The 17,477-nt window shown below is 31.4% G+C and overlaps 2 protein-coding genes across 2 annotated transcripts; both read left to right on the forward strand.

The window, feature by feature from the left end:
- Nucleotides 1–4,746: 4,746 nt before the first annotated feature.
- On the forward strand, nucleotides 4,747–6,636 carry LOTGIDRAFT_169901 (hypothetical protein; the record flags this gene model as incomplete). Its single annotated transcript, XM_009068521.1, has 4 exons — nucleotides 4,747–4,807; nucleotides 5,692–6,021; nucleotides 6,201–6,250; nucleotides 6,562–6,636. The coding sequence occupies 4 exons, from the start codon at nucleotides 4,747–4,749 to the stop codon at nucleotides 6,634–6,636; spliced, it is 516 nt and encodes a 171-aa protein (XP_009066769.1).
- Nucleotides 6,637–8,571: 1,935 nt separating this feature from the next.
- Nucleotides 8,572–10,009, forward strand: LOTGIDRAFT_169902 (hypothetical protein; the record flags this gene model as incomplete). The annotated part of the gene is made up of 3 exons (XM_009068522.1): nucleotides 8,572–8,614; nucleotides 8,884–8,950; nucleotides 9,190–10,009. 3 exons carry the CDS (start codon nucleotides 8,572–8,574, stop codon nucleotides 10,007–10,009), a joined length of 930 nt encoding a protein of 309 aa, XP_009066770.1.
- Nucleotides 10,010–17,477: the final 7,468 nt, after the last annotated feature.

A 17,477-nucleotide genomic window follows, 5' to 3' on the forward strand; every position in this document is an offset into this window, starting at 1 on the left:
ATATTAGATCCAATCAAGAAAAATATTCTGAAAGGGACGGATTCGCCCTCCGTTTGACCAATCATACCTTAGTCTCTGAAACGGGAAATTTAAAGCTAAGTTAATCGGTAATATGTTCGCAGCTCACAGTTGAAATTTGAGCCTTCAAATTCATGTTTATCCAGGATTTATCTGCGTTCGAATGTTAAAAAGACGACTCTTCTTTTCTGAAATGGCGAACCTGTCCCGAGAGGAGTTTCGTTCTTTTCTGTGGTCTTTTGTGTTCAACCACAATATGACTTGAAACCGTTGCCAAATAATATTTTACCAACACAAGTTAGAATGTTGTTCAAATTGCTCTCCAAATAAAACCCTACGCCATCAGAAATTGAAACTTCCATAGTACGTAACTATCAAAAATATGTTATTATGAGTCAGCAGAAAGATTTCATGCTGTCATTTTACTACAAGGATTTTACTACAAGGAAAAGATAAGATTTTCTTAAGATATGAGTTTCAAAAGGTAAATTGTGTTGAAAGGTCGGATTTTTACTTTGAAATCTGATTCATTTCTTCCTATTTTCCTAATTCTGTTATCGTGAAGTCGTTCTACTGAATAGGAAGATGTATGCTTCAGTGCATTTCATTTAAAAGGAAACCTTTTATATTTTATGTATTATGTTGATCTATGCGAATTTTTATTTATACCGATTACCTCATCATTGATTGAAGGTAGAGGGGCCGAAATGGTACTAGAGTCTCGTCGTTCGGATTGGATCATTAATTGAGGGTTCGTGTGGTACAGGCTGTATACAGTGGCATATTTACGCGTTTTTTTTTTACTTCATGCCCCTCCCCACACCCCTTCAGGCATTTTCTAAATGCATCAGTTGGAAATCCAAAAAATAGACCAACGTCGATGTCCCGGAACATTTTTAATCATTGTACACTGCATGGCGTTGTCCGTCTTCACTACCCTAATCCGGTGAAGAAAGGTATGACCTAAGAAAAACCAAATAAAAAATTCATTTCATTAGAATTAAATTTAAGCTAATAACCTCAGTAGTCTAAGTCTAAGTTCAAATCAAATGAAGAGGGTCTGCAAGATCTATTTGGAGTCATCAACTGCAGATTGTTAGTTAAAGTTATATGCACTCCAGTATACTGTAGTTTCAAGTGTCAGTTGTGCATTTTGTATGCATTAATAAAAAATCACAATGAACGTCCTATCATTAATCATAAAAGGTTAAATTTCGCTGGTAGAGATCTGCTTTTTTTTCGTGAGAGCTCAACAAGGAAGTTTATTAACTTTTAATCGTATTTGAATGTTGGCTGCATGAATAAGGCAAACAATGCAATATAATATTTGTTTAGAATGGTATAGTATGGTACAAAGTTAGGAACGATTTTGCCTTATTTAACGAATGTCCTGGTATAACTTATAAGGCATTGCTTATAACTGATTGGATATTACATTGAAGAAGTGTTGAAGATTTGATCGAGTTGAAGTTAGTGTATTACGTGTATTGAAGAGAAGGTAAAAAGATCAAGAAAAAGAGGTAGGAAGACACAACTTTAGTATGATTTATTAAGATTTTATTTTCTATACAATAACATTAACGTACTCTGCATACATGATGTAAATTGTCGAAATTTAAGGGACAGGTGGACCTTTTTGTTGGCAAATCGAACCTTAATCTCAGAAACGGGAATCAATAATAGTATTCACAGCTCACAGTCTAAATTTTAGCCTTCAAATCCATGTGTTTCCAGAATTTTGAAGTTTGAAGTTTAAAATGACGAGTCATTTTCAGACTATGTGATATATAGACACCACTTATATAGAAATATTTCCCAGTTTAAGGCATTTTTGAAGGAATTAAGCGATTTTCGTACATTTCTAGTACTTCTGAAGACTATTTACATGTATTCAAAACTCAAATCAACTCTCCTAAAAGATGCAACTGTTGTATTAGTTGGTCAAGCACATTCTTAATACGGCTTTGTCGTAATTGTATGTTCAATCACACTTTAAATTTAGAAGGTTTATTGTTGAAAATGTCCTATTCAAATACAATTGATTGACACTTTCAAATAGTATTAGCATTGAACGGCTTTATTAAAAGTAAAAATTCACATAAAATTGTTAAACAAAGCTTAATCGGTATAAAAATGGACTCACATATAAAAAAATATTTTCAGAAGATTTGAATACAACACATATTTATTGCACATGACATGTAATACAGGGGTGTAGACCAAATAAGTTAAAGGTTTTCTTCTTACGAGTAAATCCAAGAGTTTTTGAATATAATCTCTTTAGTCAGAGTGACCTAAGAACATTGTTGCTAATATGAAGGAAGTTAAATATATAATAAGGAAATTGAAATCTTTTTTTCTAAATATAACATTACTCAAAGTTTATGACAACTTGTCATCGAGGTATAAATTAGCTAATTGTTTTGTCGCATCTTAAACACTCAAGAGTTCATATGAATCTTAAGACATTAGGTGCTTAAAGGGATTTTAAAGAGGTGTTTCTAGCCTTTTTATATGTATCGGGGACCCTATTTGGGACATTCCAATTGTTCTACCCATGCCTGTGGTTGCTGCTATTCCAGAAAAAGTTAACCGTAAATGACACAGCTTCCGCAAGAGAATTCATAACCATTATACCACAAGACCACAATAACATAATAATATTGTTACAAGATGGCGGCGAATACAACGATAGAAAATTCTTCTTATTAAAGGGACAGTGTGCAGATTTTCATTATTTAAAACGTTGTAAATTATACTTGAAAATATTTCTAAAATATGCTTTTTTACATCTATGTATCTTCTTGATTAAACTGAATTAGTGTTTCAAGAGTTGATTAAAACATTGAGTTTACATGTACTTGTTGTTAAGTTATAAGGTGTTTAAACTAGCTTTGGTGTTGAGCCTCTATATTTTTGTTTTGTTTGTTGAAACCTCCAGAAGAAGTAGGAGGCATTTATTTAGCTAAAATCCACACATAAAATTTCGACAAGCTACTAAAAACATAAAAACATTACGTAAACTTTTTTGACGTAACCACAGGATTTTATTTTGTTATTATTTTCAGAAATGGAAAGGGACACATCTACTAATATTGGTCTGAAGTTTTCTTTGATTTCAGCACCTAACCTTTCGACCTACTAACAAACTCAGACTGTCCGTTTAAGTTAAGCGTAGCGTATGTCATTCGTTCGTGAATGGGAAAAACCTTGTACATGATTGTATGCAATTTGCTGCCTTTGCATACTTGAATATGTAGAAAAACAGTTGCCAATTTTCAATGTGTAGTTCAGGTGGAGTTGCTCTCCTCTTGTCAATTTAGTTCACACAAGTAACTTGACAACTCGGTTATATCATTGTATGCGCGTTAACCCTTTTGGTCACGGCATCATATTTATAACAAAAAGAATATTTGATGTTTCATGATTATTTTGTCAGTTTATATAATGAGCCAAGGGTGTGTTTAATTATGATAATCCTTTACCTTATCCTCAATTGAATGTATGTTTATTAAATTTTATGACAAAAAGTATTTTCTTATTACGGGCCAAGTTCCCACAGCTATTACGAACTTCGTCTTATACCTTGACTACAATAGCCACTTATCATTGTATCACGAATCGCAGGGTTTTGATTGGATTGTACACAAGCAAATACAGCCAATTAGAGCCCTCGACATAAAAACTGTAAACATTATTGTTAATAATGACTGTATTCGCTATCGTACAATCCAATCAAATCTCTGTTTTTATTAACTTCTGTGATATAGGAATAGCGACTATTGCAGTCAAGTATAAGACGAGGTTTGACATTGTGTCTAAAGGTTGACAATGTGCCTCTTGTCATGTTTATCCCGTGTGCTACAGGCTGTGCATGTTAAAGATCCCTCGACAGTTGGAAATCGATAAAGAGCAGGCTAATACCGCTGTCCTGGCAAAATTTCCCTCATGGCACCCTGCATGGCATTGCCCATCTCCATTAGCCCACAAGGTGCAGAAGAGTAGGACGTAAAACTCCATTCATTTCATTTCATTTTCTTGTCATGTATATGAAGCGACGTTTTAAAAATTATAACGAATATTATTACATTCTTCTCTGTTGATTTCAAGTCCCACACTACTCATATTGCGGAAGAATATTTTGTTTTTATTGAGCCTCATGACCAGTCAGTCAGTTAAATTCTTTTCATTCTAAAAAAATGAAGCTAAATAGAGATAGTGATCCAAGATAAAGATTTCAAGTTGTGGGAATTTATTATCTTTTTCCGCGTTATGTATTTTAGGTCAATTTTTAGTTGAATTACCGACCTGCCAAGTACAGTGGAGGGTGTCGCTTCACGAATAGATGATGTCTCTCCGAGTCACGGTTTGTCTACACGGCATTACTCTCGGAAAGTCCAGTTAAAATTGGTATTTGGTATATTTATATATTACTTGTTCATAAAAAAAACATGATATCAACGTAATTTCAAATTCAGAAGCTTATACACATAATTATTGTCTATTATATTTAAAATCTTCGTATAAAAAATGTATCCAAGCACATGTACAGCCATAATATAACAGACAGAAGATTCCTTATCCACAGGAACTAATGCTTATAACGACAAAGTCTTACTGCAGGTATTTATAAATGCAATGTCAACTTTTCAGAAACATCCTTAACAGATGGTTAGTAGGAACCAGACATTCACTCGGAAATACATGGTGACCTAAGCAGAGAAAAAAATGGATATGGTATGGATATTGTCTGTGTGTTTGGTGCTAATTTTAATGATTATTCCTACAGGTATACAATTATCATATTAGTTATTATGTGTTACTTGATGATTACCGAACAGTGTCGTTCTGTTGTTATTTATTGCAGGACTTTCCATCGAATTTAGAACGCCCTGCTTTGTTTTCGTTGTTCGAAAAAAATATTCACTTTTTTTCCGATTTTTTTAACACGAATAGAGACGAAACAATACATGGTGCTGTGTATAATCAAATTCTGAATTTGAAGGATATATTCAATTTATGAAATGCGCATGCGCTTTACCAATTTTTTTTTTCTTATCCAAATTTATCAAACTTAATATGTATGTATTAATCTATACTCCTAGATGTACTTAATCAAATTCTTAAATGAAATTATTAAATTCTTGTTTTGCGCATGCGCATCACCATGTTTCTTATCCAAATTTCTTCAGACTTGTATGTATTTGAATAGACAGGCTCTGAAATGGATGTTTTGGAATTAGTGTATTGCGCATGTCTGACCTATGTACCTTTTTGTCGTAACACGCCCGGCATCAGTACTGTTGATTTAAACAATATTTTATTTCTATATTAAATAAATTTTTTACAGAAAATAAGTAAGGTTTCGGAAAAAACCGAAGTTTATGCTAATGCGGCACCTGATACAAAGAAAAAACACAATAGAGAAAATATGAAATACGCAAATAAATAAATAGTTATTAATATTTAATAATTTGATAATAGAAAACAATTAATTATGTATATTTAAATATATAAATGAAAACGTGCGAAAGTGCATAGGTGTCCACACCAGACAGTACTGTTCTAGAAACAGTTCTAGTTTTACTTAATTTGAAAAACCTTTCATTCTCTTTCTTCTTACTTTATTGATGGTGATTACTAGTGAAATTTTAGATATTATTTGTTTTCCAGGTGGAACAGTTTCTATGTGTAAAAACGACACATATATTGCTACCAGTTTTCAACTGAGTAGACTAAATACTGAACCTACAAACTGTACCTGTTTATTGACAAATACAGAACAAACTCGTACTCAGGTTTATTTTAACATGACATCATCTAGTGGCTGTGGATATAAACTTACTATTTACTTCAACGGAAAAATGCCACCTTTGTCGTGTGATCTTTCTAACTCAACATTTACAGATATAACGTCAGAGACCATCAAATTAAATTATGAACCGTATAGACAGGTCAAAACTGCACCATTTTCATTTAATTTGAATATCAGTTCCGAACCAGGTAAGATAATTTGGATTAATAGTAAGAAAGTTTCAATTTTTTAAATCATGCTTACTATTTGATTAATCCGTGTTTCTAATGAATTATCTATGTCTTCATATGTTAAAATACTGTATGTGGACATAGAAAGGCTTGGGGAAGTCATTTAACTCAAAACTCCATGTTTGTTCGCGTGACAGAATTTTCGTATTTTCATATTATGACCTTTTGTTATTATGAAGAAGATATGGTAAGTTAAAACTAACTTCAATTAATTCATTCTATTTTTATTTGGAAAATGAACTTAAATATATTTTTTTTCGGTGCTGGAGATTGTTAATATAACACCAAAAATCACGAGTGCATGGCTATGGATTAAAAACACCTTATGCAGAACTTATTTTTGTGACTGCTCTGTTCAGCAAGCTAAAATATTTTACTTGAAGAGTTCTAGTGCCAGACACTTTATCTTTTGATTTAAACAATATTTTATCAATGCGTAAAATAAATTAATCAATTTCAAAATATTTACATAATAAACGGAGGATTATTTATTTCCAGGAAATGGACATAATAGTTTTGGATCAACAAGTCCTAGCTTTTGGAGATAGATGTTTGAGAGATGCGCGGACGTAATGCTCAGTCATTGAACAACTACAATGAAACAATGAAGTTCACTGCATATAGAAATTTGACACTTTGGAAATATGACAGATTACTCTCAGGAGTAATAAGAGTTGTATCAAGTTGTGTCGATATGAAAATTCACAGAACATTTCGCAGTGTTACTGGCAGATATACGGACTTCTTAAGGTCGTTCCCAATAAGATGTCCAGAAATTGTGTTTAATGCTTTGTCTAATAATGACAATGACAAATTTTACCATGTTGTATTATTAAATATTGTTAGAACTAATCTGAAGAAAAAGTAATTTTTAAGCAAATCTTGTTTTCTTCTTATCAACCAAATCTTTTATAGCGTCTGGTTCAACGCTGTCGTGGATCACCGGTGTGAAGTAGAAATATTGAGGGAAGGGCCCTGTCAGTTCCTCCAAACTCTTTAACATAGTTTGCAGCATAGATGGAATGTATAAATATAATTTCGATTCTCTCACAGGAACAGCACTATATGTATTCTTCCGCTTTGAATATAGCCTTTGATAACTGAAAGAAAAAATTTAAAATATAAAATGCATGACACACATGTAATAAAGTTTGATTCACTTACTGTAAAAGCGAACCATCCTGATCTGTCGTCTTTTTCTCATACCTTGTCTACAAGCTCTCTTCACTAGTATCAGAAAGTTGTTCCACGCCAGAAACCATGGGTGAACTAACAATACTCCTAGAATTTGACAATTCAAAATTCTATAAATATCAAATATAACAAATTGGTGTTCACTGAACAATGGACATCCTAATTTCTTGGTTATCTTGCACAGGTTGATTAGTAGCTATTTTTATACGCACTGGCTATTTTGTAAACTGTGAATTCTTTGAGCCGCCATATTGTTATTGTTACTTTTAGATACGCTATAGGACATATTTCTCTAGATTTTGGTGTATAGTTTTCACAAATTTGAGCAAAAAGATTTTCAACCCACAAAAAAGGCGAAATGTCCCTTTTATGGCCATGTTTTCGTTCATCCTGCAATAAAAGATTGGAATAAAAATATAAATTATTATATTTTAATACATTACTTAATATGGACCAAGGGACTGAAAACACATTCATATGGAGCGCCACTCCTTTCTTATCAACTTTCGATAATTATTTACAAATTAAACTTCAAAAAAAGGGAAAGAAAAGTGTCTGAAAAAGTCATTCGCATTCGTTTTGTAACACTGACAGTCCCTGGGGGCATACTTAATTTATAACGCACTAACAGCAATGCCAGTGGTCTAGTGTACCAGTACCAATAAGTATCCGCCAATGCCCATGGAGGAAAGTCTTGGGTTCAGAAAAACATGTAACAAAAATGATTGGTCATTATGTACCCCTTCATATCATACCAGGTACGATACCTGTCATTTTCTGTGTTGAAATTCTTATCGAATCCGTGTACTGGTCTCTCTATGAGATATAAGGTAAAGGAAAGGGTAAACTCCCCTATTACCTCCAAATAAGTCTTTCAGAGATATTATGTAGCTAATAATGTTTATATAAAATAGTGATTTAATTAATATTATTTTGAAAACATATTATTGACATCGTTTAAAATTTTTTTTTTTTGTCATTCCTATCCGTATTGTGATGAGGTTTATTATTTCTTTATCAGAAACTAACCTGAGCCTGTCATGCTTCACACATCAAACCACTTCACAGCCTATCACAAGTGCAACTACAAAAAATGGAACTATAACAAATAGAGCTACAATAAACGCTACTAATGCAATTGCAACAAATGGAACTACAACAACTGCAACTACAACAACGCACAATTCGACAGAGAATTCAACTTTTCCATCAACAAATTATAGCTCGACAAACGTAACAGTTCGCAGCACATCGGTCACTTACGCCCTTAACTCGTCCACTTTATCATGGGATAATCCACATAACAAAACGAATATGACAATGATACCGATGACAGATCATGACGGAGAGAAATACAGTAAGTTTAAACATTTATTATTTCCCTGACTTACCATTTCATTTTTCGTGACAAATTGTGAATAAAAGGAACACCTTTTACGACTATATTTCAGTTAATTAAATTGGTATCACGCATTTCTACTTTATTAATAGAGCCGAACGGATTTGTCTTACAAGCCCATAAAACTTTCAATTAGCGTTTTGATGCAGCTTTAGATTGAAATTCATATACGTAATTGGATTTATTCGCCTATACCTGATCAGTGCAGTATATCTTTATCGTCTTAGTTAATGAAATAGTTGGTGGTGTTAGTGGTTGTTTAGTTCTTGTTGCTTGTATCATTGTAATAGTTTGGTAAGTTGATTGTATTTATATTTTTGTTGAAAAACTTAAAAGAATAATGTCGTTTCTTATACAATTTAATCGATATAGTATCGCTCTCTGAAAATTGCTGCCATACCAAGATATTGAACGTCAAAAATAACAACTGTAGAAATACCTTGCATTTAAATTTGTTAATCACACAATTACCTGAAATTTTTATCTCGTAAAAAACAAATGAATAAATGACATCAAATAATTTTGCTTTGTAGTGTAATTAAAACGAGGAACAAAAGAGCTCAGAAAAGAAAAGAGAATAAATTTCCATTCAAAACAGTCGACGGTGATTTGGAAATGTCCCCGAGGTCACCCGATATTTCAAAAAATACATTCAGAAATACTTATACGGGGAACAACCACTCAACAAATCCAGAAATGATCATCACACCAAACGAAGTATACGTTAGTGTTGATTCCTTACGGCAAACCACATTCAATACGTTTAATAAGCGGAGTCCAGAAATGGAGATCATCGAAAATGATCTCTATGTGAGCTCGGACAGTGTTTTTAGAGACCACGCTTCAAACAACCGTAATCTGAAACAGGAAATGGAGATTATCGAAAATGACCTCTATATTAGCTCGGACATAGTTAGTAAAGATTTCTCTTCGGACCGAGGCAATCCCAAACCGGAAATGGAGATTATTGAAAATGACCTCTATGTAAGCTCTGACATAGTTAGTAAAGACTACTCTTCGGACAGAGGCAATCCCAAACCGGAAATGGAAATCATTGAAAATGACCTCTATGTAAGCTGGGACAACGTCTGTAAAGACAGCAATAATCCTAAACCGGAAATGGAAATCATTGAAAACGACCTCTATGTGAGCTCAGACAGTGTGTGCAAAGAAAACCCTTCAGGCAACGGTAATCTTAAACCGGAAATAGAAATAAATGAAAGTGACAATGCAAACGATGAAAATTTTAGTGATCCCAATAAGGAATTTGACCACAATCGACAAAAATTCAAAGCAAGCCCACATTATTATGTAGTGTACCCAAACTGTGATGTAGACGAATATGTGGTCTAGATTCTGATGTGCTCAGTAGCAGACGCTTCGAGCTTTTGAAATTTTGTTTTGTTCTTGTACGTGCCTATCTTGTAGCCACCTTGAGTTACCTTGAGGAAAGACAATATAATCCAGAATCGTTTAACTTCACAACAATACAGAAAAGAATACGTGATCAATATATTCAAAACTGGTATTCAAAAATTAGTGTCTCAATAAAACTGAAATCATACATTTTTTATTACGAAGGTTATGAACGTGCTGCATATTTAAATGTTATTACAAATAAGAAATTTAGAAATATTATGTGTAAATTTAGATCGGGAACCATGAAACTAAAAATTGAAGTTGGTCGATATCTAAAAATCAAAAGAGATGATAGAATCTGCGACTGTTGTAACACCAATATGATAGAAAATTTATTTTTTTCCTATGCTGTCTAGCTTATAGAGTTATAAGAATAAAGTACCTCCCAAGATATTGTTGGAGAAAAACAAATTATTATTATAAATCTGTCAAGATATATTTACTATTCATGGCAAAAACGAAAACAATATCTTGAGAAGTTATAGTCATCTATCAACTGTACTTGTATATAATTTGTATATAATATGTATCTATATAATTAAGTATTCGTTGAATGTGTTCTCCATGATAAGCTACACAGTTCTACACATTCTACATATTTATTCATTAATTCATTGTTATATAACTTATGCTATAGCAATATGTATTATATTGTACATGTAAATGCTGATTGCAATAAATCAAAATCAAAAATACCTATAATTTATAACAATATGACCTGGAATAAAATGGGTAGACTAAATGAAAGGAGGGGTGCAAATATTAGACCCAGAGCTTATCTCTAATGATATAGAAACGCTAATGCCACTATCCTGGCAATATTTCCGTCACCATTAGCTCCATAAGATGCAGAAATGTAGGACGTAAACCTCCATTGATTTCATTTTTTTTTCTAAATACCAATATGTTCTGTAGACGCCTTAATAGCAGTAATAATTACGTCTTATTTCGTACTTATGATGCTATAATGATATTCTAAGTCGCTATAGCATCATAAGTACGAAATGTGTATACATCAATGGATCAACTTTCACTGGTTAAATTTCAAACGTTCCAAAAGCCAACCTCGTCGTCCTCGCCAGTGATTGTTGTTCCTGGTGCTGTATCTTTAAATTGGTTACGTGCTTTTATGATAAATTACAGGAATTCTGAATTCTGATACAGGTGAAATAGGGATATATAACTAATACACATATTGGGAAAATACATGTTTATTTAACAATTTTCATACATCTAGGTATCTTGATCGAGCGTAACTCGAAAACTGTAATTATTATCAATAATATATATTTTTTGATGATGTGCTTTGATTTGTTTTTCAATTACTATGTTTAATAAAAGGGGCGCTACTTCACTTTGTACCTCTTTATGATCTCAATTTTTTATCCACTAAAATACGACAGGATGATGTTCTAGACCCTATTCTGAGTATTCTCACCAAATTTCATCGCAATCGGATATTTTTTTCTGCTTTAAATCGATTTTTTGTGCGTAAAAATATCGCACTCTTCATAGAAGATGTTCGAATGTCGATAAAAGGGAAACTTCAATAGTTAACTGAAAGATGGCCAAGGGTAAACAAACAAACATAAGACCATTTCTGAGACGTCGTGTGGTCTTATTTCCCTAAGATACAAAAATTGTGCAAATTACCCATGTTCAGAGCTCAATAAAACCAAAAGCAATTGACCACAAAAGCAAATCTAGGTGTCTTTAGAGAAAGCAGATATTTCTGTCAAAAGATGCTGAAGGTCAGGTTCATAAGGTTATTGGCCTTCAGAATTTGACTAAAAAATTAGGCAAAGACTAAGTCAAAATTAAAAAAAAAAGGCCTCTAGAGGACCAATGTATTTTTCCAACTTTAAAACATATTTGAGAACAATCGAATTAATGCTGTAATCTGCATTAAAGTTGTACGATTTTTTTGCATTTTTCAATATGGCGGCTAAACTGTTAGGAATGTGTATACAGGGCAAAGGTACAAAATGAAGATATTGATGGTACAAATTTTGTGGAATTACAAATTTGCAAGTTTTTGGAAAATACAATACAAATCGAACAATAAATAAGCGTTTAATGGCAGATTTTTGAAACGCTTTGAAATGTTGTCTGTAGTGACGTTTTGTAAACGTTTTCAAAACTTTCTGTCTTTACTGGAGAGGAAGCCAGCAAGCATGCCACTAATCTATTCTCCCATTCCATCTTAAGCTTCGCACCGACAACAGAGGTCCAGTTTAGCATGCCACCACGTCAAAGAATTACCTAGAAATTATACATATTATAAAGCATAAGATATCACTATTAGAATGCAATATAAACGATCATCCAGAAAACAGAAAGAAAAATTAATTAGCTATTTCTGCATCAGCAACATTGGCGTACCAAGTTGTGAGATGCATACTTTATTTTCTCCAGTTGAAACATAATATGACAATTTATTAGAAAATGCCAAACAAGTTGATTTGGAAATAAGTCAGTCATCCAGTCATCTATCTACTAAATGATAACGTTTTAACATCCTGCTTGGAATATTTTGGAAACAGTCAAGCCCCTACTACGGTGTATATAATCAGGATAAATCAATGTGAACAATTTAATCTGATTTATTTTTATCTCGATTCAGATGTCAAAATATAAATCTTTCCACAATGTTTAAAACAAAATATTTATGTCTCTGTCTTGAAGGTAAATTAGTTGATTTGAGTTTAGTTTTTTACCACAAAGCTTAAGGTACGCTCTTGCCCAATATGGGAGATGGGAGATAGCCCTAACGGAGAGAAGGACTCAGACCACTTCAAATTCTACAGTAATATGTCCCTGGTATTTTGACATCCCCTTCTTTCATTTCTTTTTAGTTTTTGCGTGACTATTGTGGTTAAGATTTTTATTTGGACGTCTGAAATTGGGATTATGAGATTGTTAATAAATATTAAGAGATTTAGATGCAAAAGAATAAAAAGTCGTTTCCTGTACAGTGGTGTATATCTGGTGCTTATCTGGTGTATATCTAGTATATATTATTATATATTCTATTTGTGTGTGTGTGTAGCATGCCACTCTACCTCAATACTAAAATGTAGGTAGGGGGAAATGATAACTGGATCTTTTGTTCTGGGGATGGCGTTTTGCTTTGCAGCCCGGTATTTCAAAATTTCAGTTATATATTTCTTTCTGAATATTGTATAATTATAGGTTTCTCTCTGAATATTGAATAATTATATATTTCAGTTATAGATTTCTTTCTGAATATTGTATAATTATATATTTCAGTTAAAGATTTCATTCTCAATATTGTATAATTATATATTTCAGTTATAGATTTCTCTCTAAATATTGTATAATTATTTATTTCAGTTATAGAGTTCTCTCTGAATATTGTATAATTATATATTTCAGTTATAGATTTATTTCCGAATATTGTATAATTATATATTTCAGTTATATATTTCTCTCTGAATGTTGTATAATTATATATTTCAGTTATAGATTTCTCTCTGAATGTTGTATAATTATATATTTCAGTTATATATTTCTCTCTGAATGTTGTATAATTATATATTTCAGTTATAGATTTTTCTCTGAATGTTGTATTATTATATATTTCAGTTATAGATTTCTTTCTGAATATTGTATAATTATATATTTCAGTTATAGATTTTTCTCTGAATGTTGTATAATTATATATTTCAGTTATAGATTTCTCTCTGAATGTTGTATAATTATATATTTCAGTTATAGATTTCTCTCTGAATATTGTATAATTATATGTTTCAGTTATAGATTTCTCTCTCTGAATATTGTATAATTATATATTTCAGTTATATATTTGTCTCTGAATGTTGTATAATTATATATTTCAGTTATAGATTTCTCTCTGAATATTGTATAATTATATATTTCAGTTATAGATTTCTCTCTGAATATTGTATAATTATATATTTCAGTTATAGATTTCTCTCTGAATATTGTATAATTATATATTTCAGTTATATATTTGTCTCTGAATATTGTATATTATATATTTCAGATGCAGGATTGTTAGGTGGATTGATTAGTTGTATTATTGTGATAATAGTACTCATTATAGTCATAATTTGGTATGTATTAGACCATCTTCCCCATGGCGTTGAATCATCCCTCGCTAATCTAAATACTCGCTATCATCCTCTGAAATTATCTTAATTCTCTCATTCTCCCAACCTTTCCCTTGTTTCTTGGTTGGCTGCCATTAAGACCGACAGACTCAAGCATAAAAATGGAAATTATAATTCAATTCATGTATAGACTGTATTTTATTATATTCTAGTAATGTTAGACGTCATCACCAGAAAGAAGAATTGAACAGCACACCTTTATCAGTAAGACCACCACCAGATGAAGGATATGCCAATTTAGATTTTACATCATCACGTCAGCAGCGAGTCTGATAATAATAAACCAGCAAGTAAATATTGCTACGAATTGAATTGAGACAGAGATAAACTGGTTTGTGTCACAAATGGACAGATTTAAACAATATTTTGTTTCTACACGAGTAAAATTGTAATGTGAAATTGTATAGAAATATAAAATTAAACATTTCTTGTGAAGTAGTCAGTGATATTATTAACCTCATGGAAGTTGGCACAGTTCCAATGATCTAGTTTTCTATTTAACAAAACCATGATGAGTAAAGCTGTAATGTTGCAGAACTGGAAACAATTTACAATACACAAGACATAAGAAGAAAGTCACTGGCAAAGTTTAAACAACAAGTGGACTAAAGGGCACAACCTGTGGTCCAGGTTCTAGTTTCATTAATGGCGAAGATAGTCATGCTAATACGTCAAAAAGCAGCCTGTGTAAGATTCAAGAAGCATGTAGAATTTCTGGTTGATTCTTTGGTATCAGTATAATCAACTTAAGTAACATCCTCTTAAATTCATTATAAAGTTCCTGTAAGTCCCCATGTTCCTTAATCACCGGTAGAATATAATCCATATTCTATCGTTACTTGCACAATCCCATATTCTCGTCATTAATTTTGATCGGTAGAGAGTTTACTTCTCGACCAATAAGATTCTTTGTAACAAATCCGTTACTAAAGAATAGTTCAATGAAAAGAGATCTTAGTACTTTTGAAAGATTTTGAAGTATTTTTGAAAGTGTTTGTGGGTATTAACTGAAATTGTTTTATGTTGATGTTATAAAGTAACGGATATTATATTCACTCATATCATCAATAGATTTACGAATGAATATGAATATAACGAGGGTTATATCAATTCAAATCAAATATATATGATATTTTGTTTATTTATAAACCAGGAAGTTGATAGAGAATACAATATATGTCTTAACTTGCCTTGTGAATTTTATTATATATTAGGTATCGTGAGATAATAGTAAATAATGTAATATACCTAGTATAGAATGTTTTTCATTGTTTTTAATTCATGGATTATAATTTTATATGTGCAGAATACAGTGGATTGTAACTAAACAATCTATAGAATAAGTTTTAGTTAAGACCTTTAAAAAGCGAGTTTTCAGCTCTAAGTTTATTAATGTATACACACAAAAGTAGTGTAAATGTGGCGTTCAATGTAAAATTAATGTGAAAAACAACATTGTAGAGATATCTGTGGGTTTGGATTATTTAATAGACCTACATCTTGTGTTCTATCATGTGAATGGTATTCCAGAATTATTGAGCTGTCGTTAGATATAGTTGTGAATAAACTACACACTTCATCTGATATTATTGGAATAAACTACACACTTCATCTGATATTATTGGAATAAACTACACACTTCATCTGATATTATTGGAATAAACTACACACTTCATCTGATATTATTGGAATAAACTACACACTTTATCTGATATTATTGGAATAAACTACACACTTCATCTGATATTATTGGAATAAACTACACACTTTATCTGATATTATTGGAATAAACTACACACTTCACTGATATTATTGGAATAAACTACACACTTCATCTGATATTATTGGAATAAACTACACACTTCATCTGATATTATTGTAATAAACTACACACTTCATCTGATTTTATTGGAATAAACTACACACTTTATCTGATATTATTGTAATAAACTACACACTTCATCTGATTTTATTGGAATAAACTACACATTTCATCTGATTTTATTGGAATAAACTACACATTTCATCTGATATTATTGGAATAAACTACACACTTCATCTGATTTTATTGGAATAAACTACACATTTCATCTGATTTTATTGGAATAAACTACACACTTCATCTGATTTTATTGGAATAAACTACACATTTCATCTGATATTATTGGAATAAACTACACACTTCATCTGATATAATAGGAATAAACTACACACTTCATCTGATATTATTGGAATAAACTACACACTTCATCTGATTTTATTGGAAGAAACTACACACTTCATCTGATTTTATTGGAATAAACTACACATTTCATCTGATATTATTGGAATAAACTACACACTTCATCTGATTTTATTGGAATAAACTACACATTTAATCTGATATTATTGGAATAAACTACACACTTCATCTAGTATTATTGGAATAAACTACACACTTCATCTGATTTTATTGGAAGAAACTACACACTTCATCTAGTATTATTGGAATAAACTACACACTTCATCTAGTATTATTGGAATAAACTACACACTTCATCTGATTTTATTGGAATAAACTACACATTTAATCTGATATTATTGGAATAAACTACACATTTAATCTGATATTATTGGAATAATCTACACACTTCATCTAGTATTATTGGAAGAAACTAAACACTTCTTACAATATAAATCGCTTATGTTATTGACCATTTCATAGACCATAAAAAGATATAAAGAATACTGGATGTTTAGATTAGTAAGAAGTTAATCAGCAGTTAAAATGTGGAAAACAGTTTTACTTCCAGTCCTTGTCAGTATTTGTTTTGGAATAGCTGGTGGAAACACTAGTAAATATATTTTATTTATATACCCCTTTAATTATATGTCTTAAGACTCGAATTGGAGCACTATTCAGAATCTTAAAGGTACAAGTACGCCGCAAAACAACTCTTTCCTGAAAATATTGATAATTCTAACGTCTAAAAGCTTATTAATAGTATTTTATTTCACTTGATATTTGTATTATTTTCAGTCATTTGTTTCTTATAATTCCAGTTGATATGTGTGAAAATAAGACACTGATCATGAACTCTGTTTTCCTAAACAGAATCTTCAAGATTGCTTCTACCAATTGCTGGTGTCAAATAATATCAGAAACTGGAAGTTTAACTAAAGTTATATTCAATATCTCCACTTTTAGCGGTCAACAATACAAGTTATCTGTTTCTAATGGAACTTCTACCAATTATTTTGAAAACAAT

The sequence above is a fragment of the Lottia gigantea genome (assembly GCF_000327385.1).
Source record: "Lottia gigantea unplaced genomic scaffold LOTGIsca_90, whole genome shotgun sequence".
In the NCBI taxonomy this organism is placed as follows: Eukaryota; Metazoa; Mollusca; class Gastropoda; family Lottiidae; genus Lottia; species Lottia gigantea.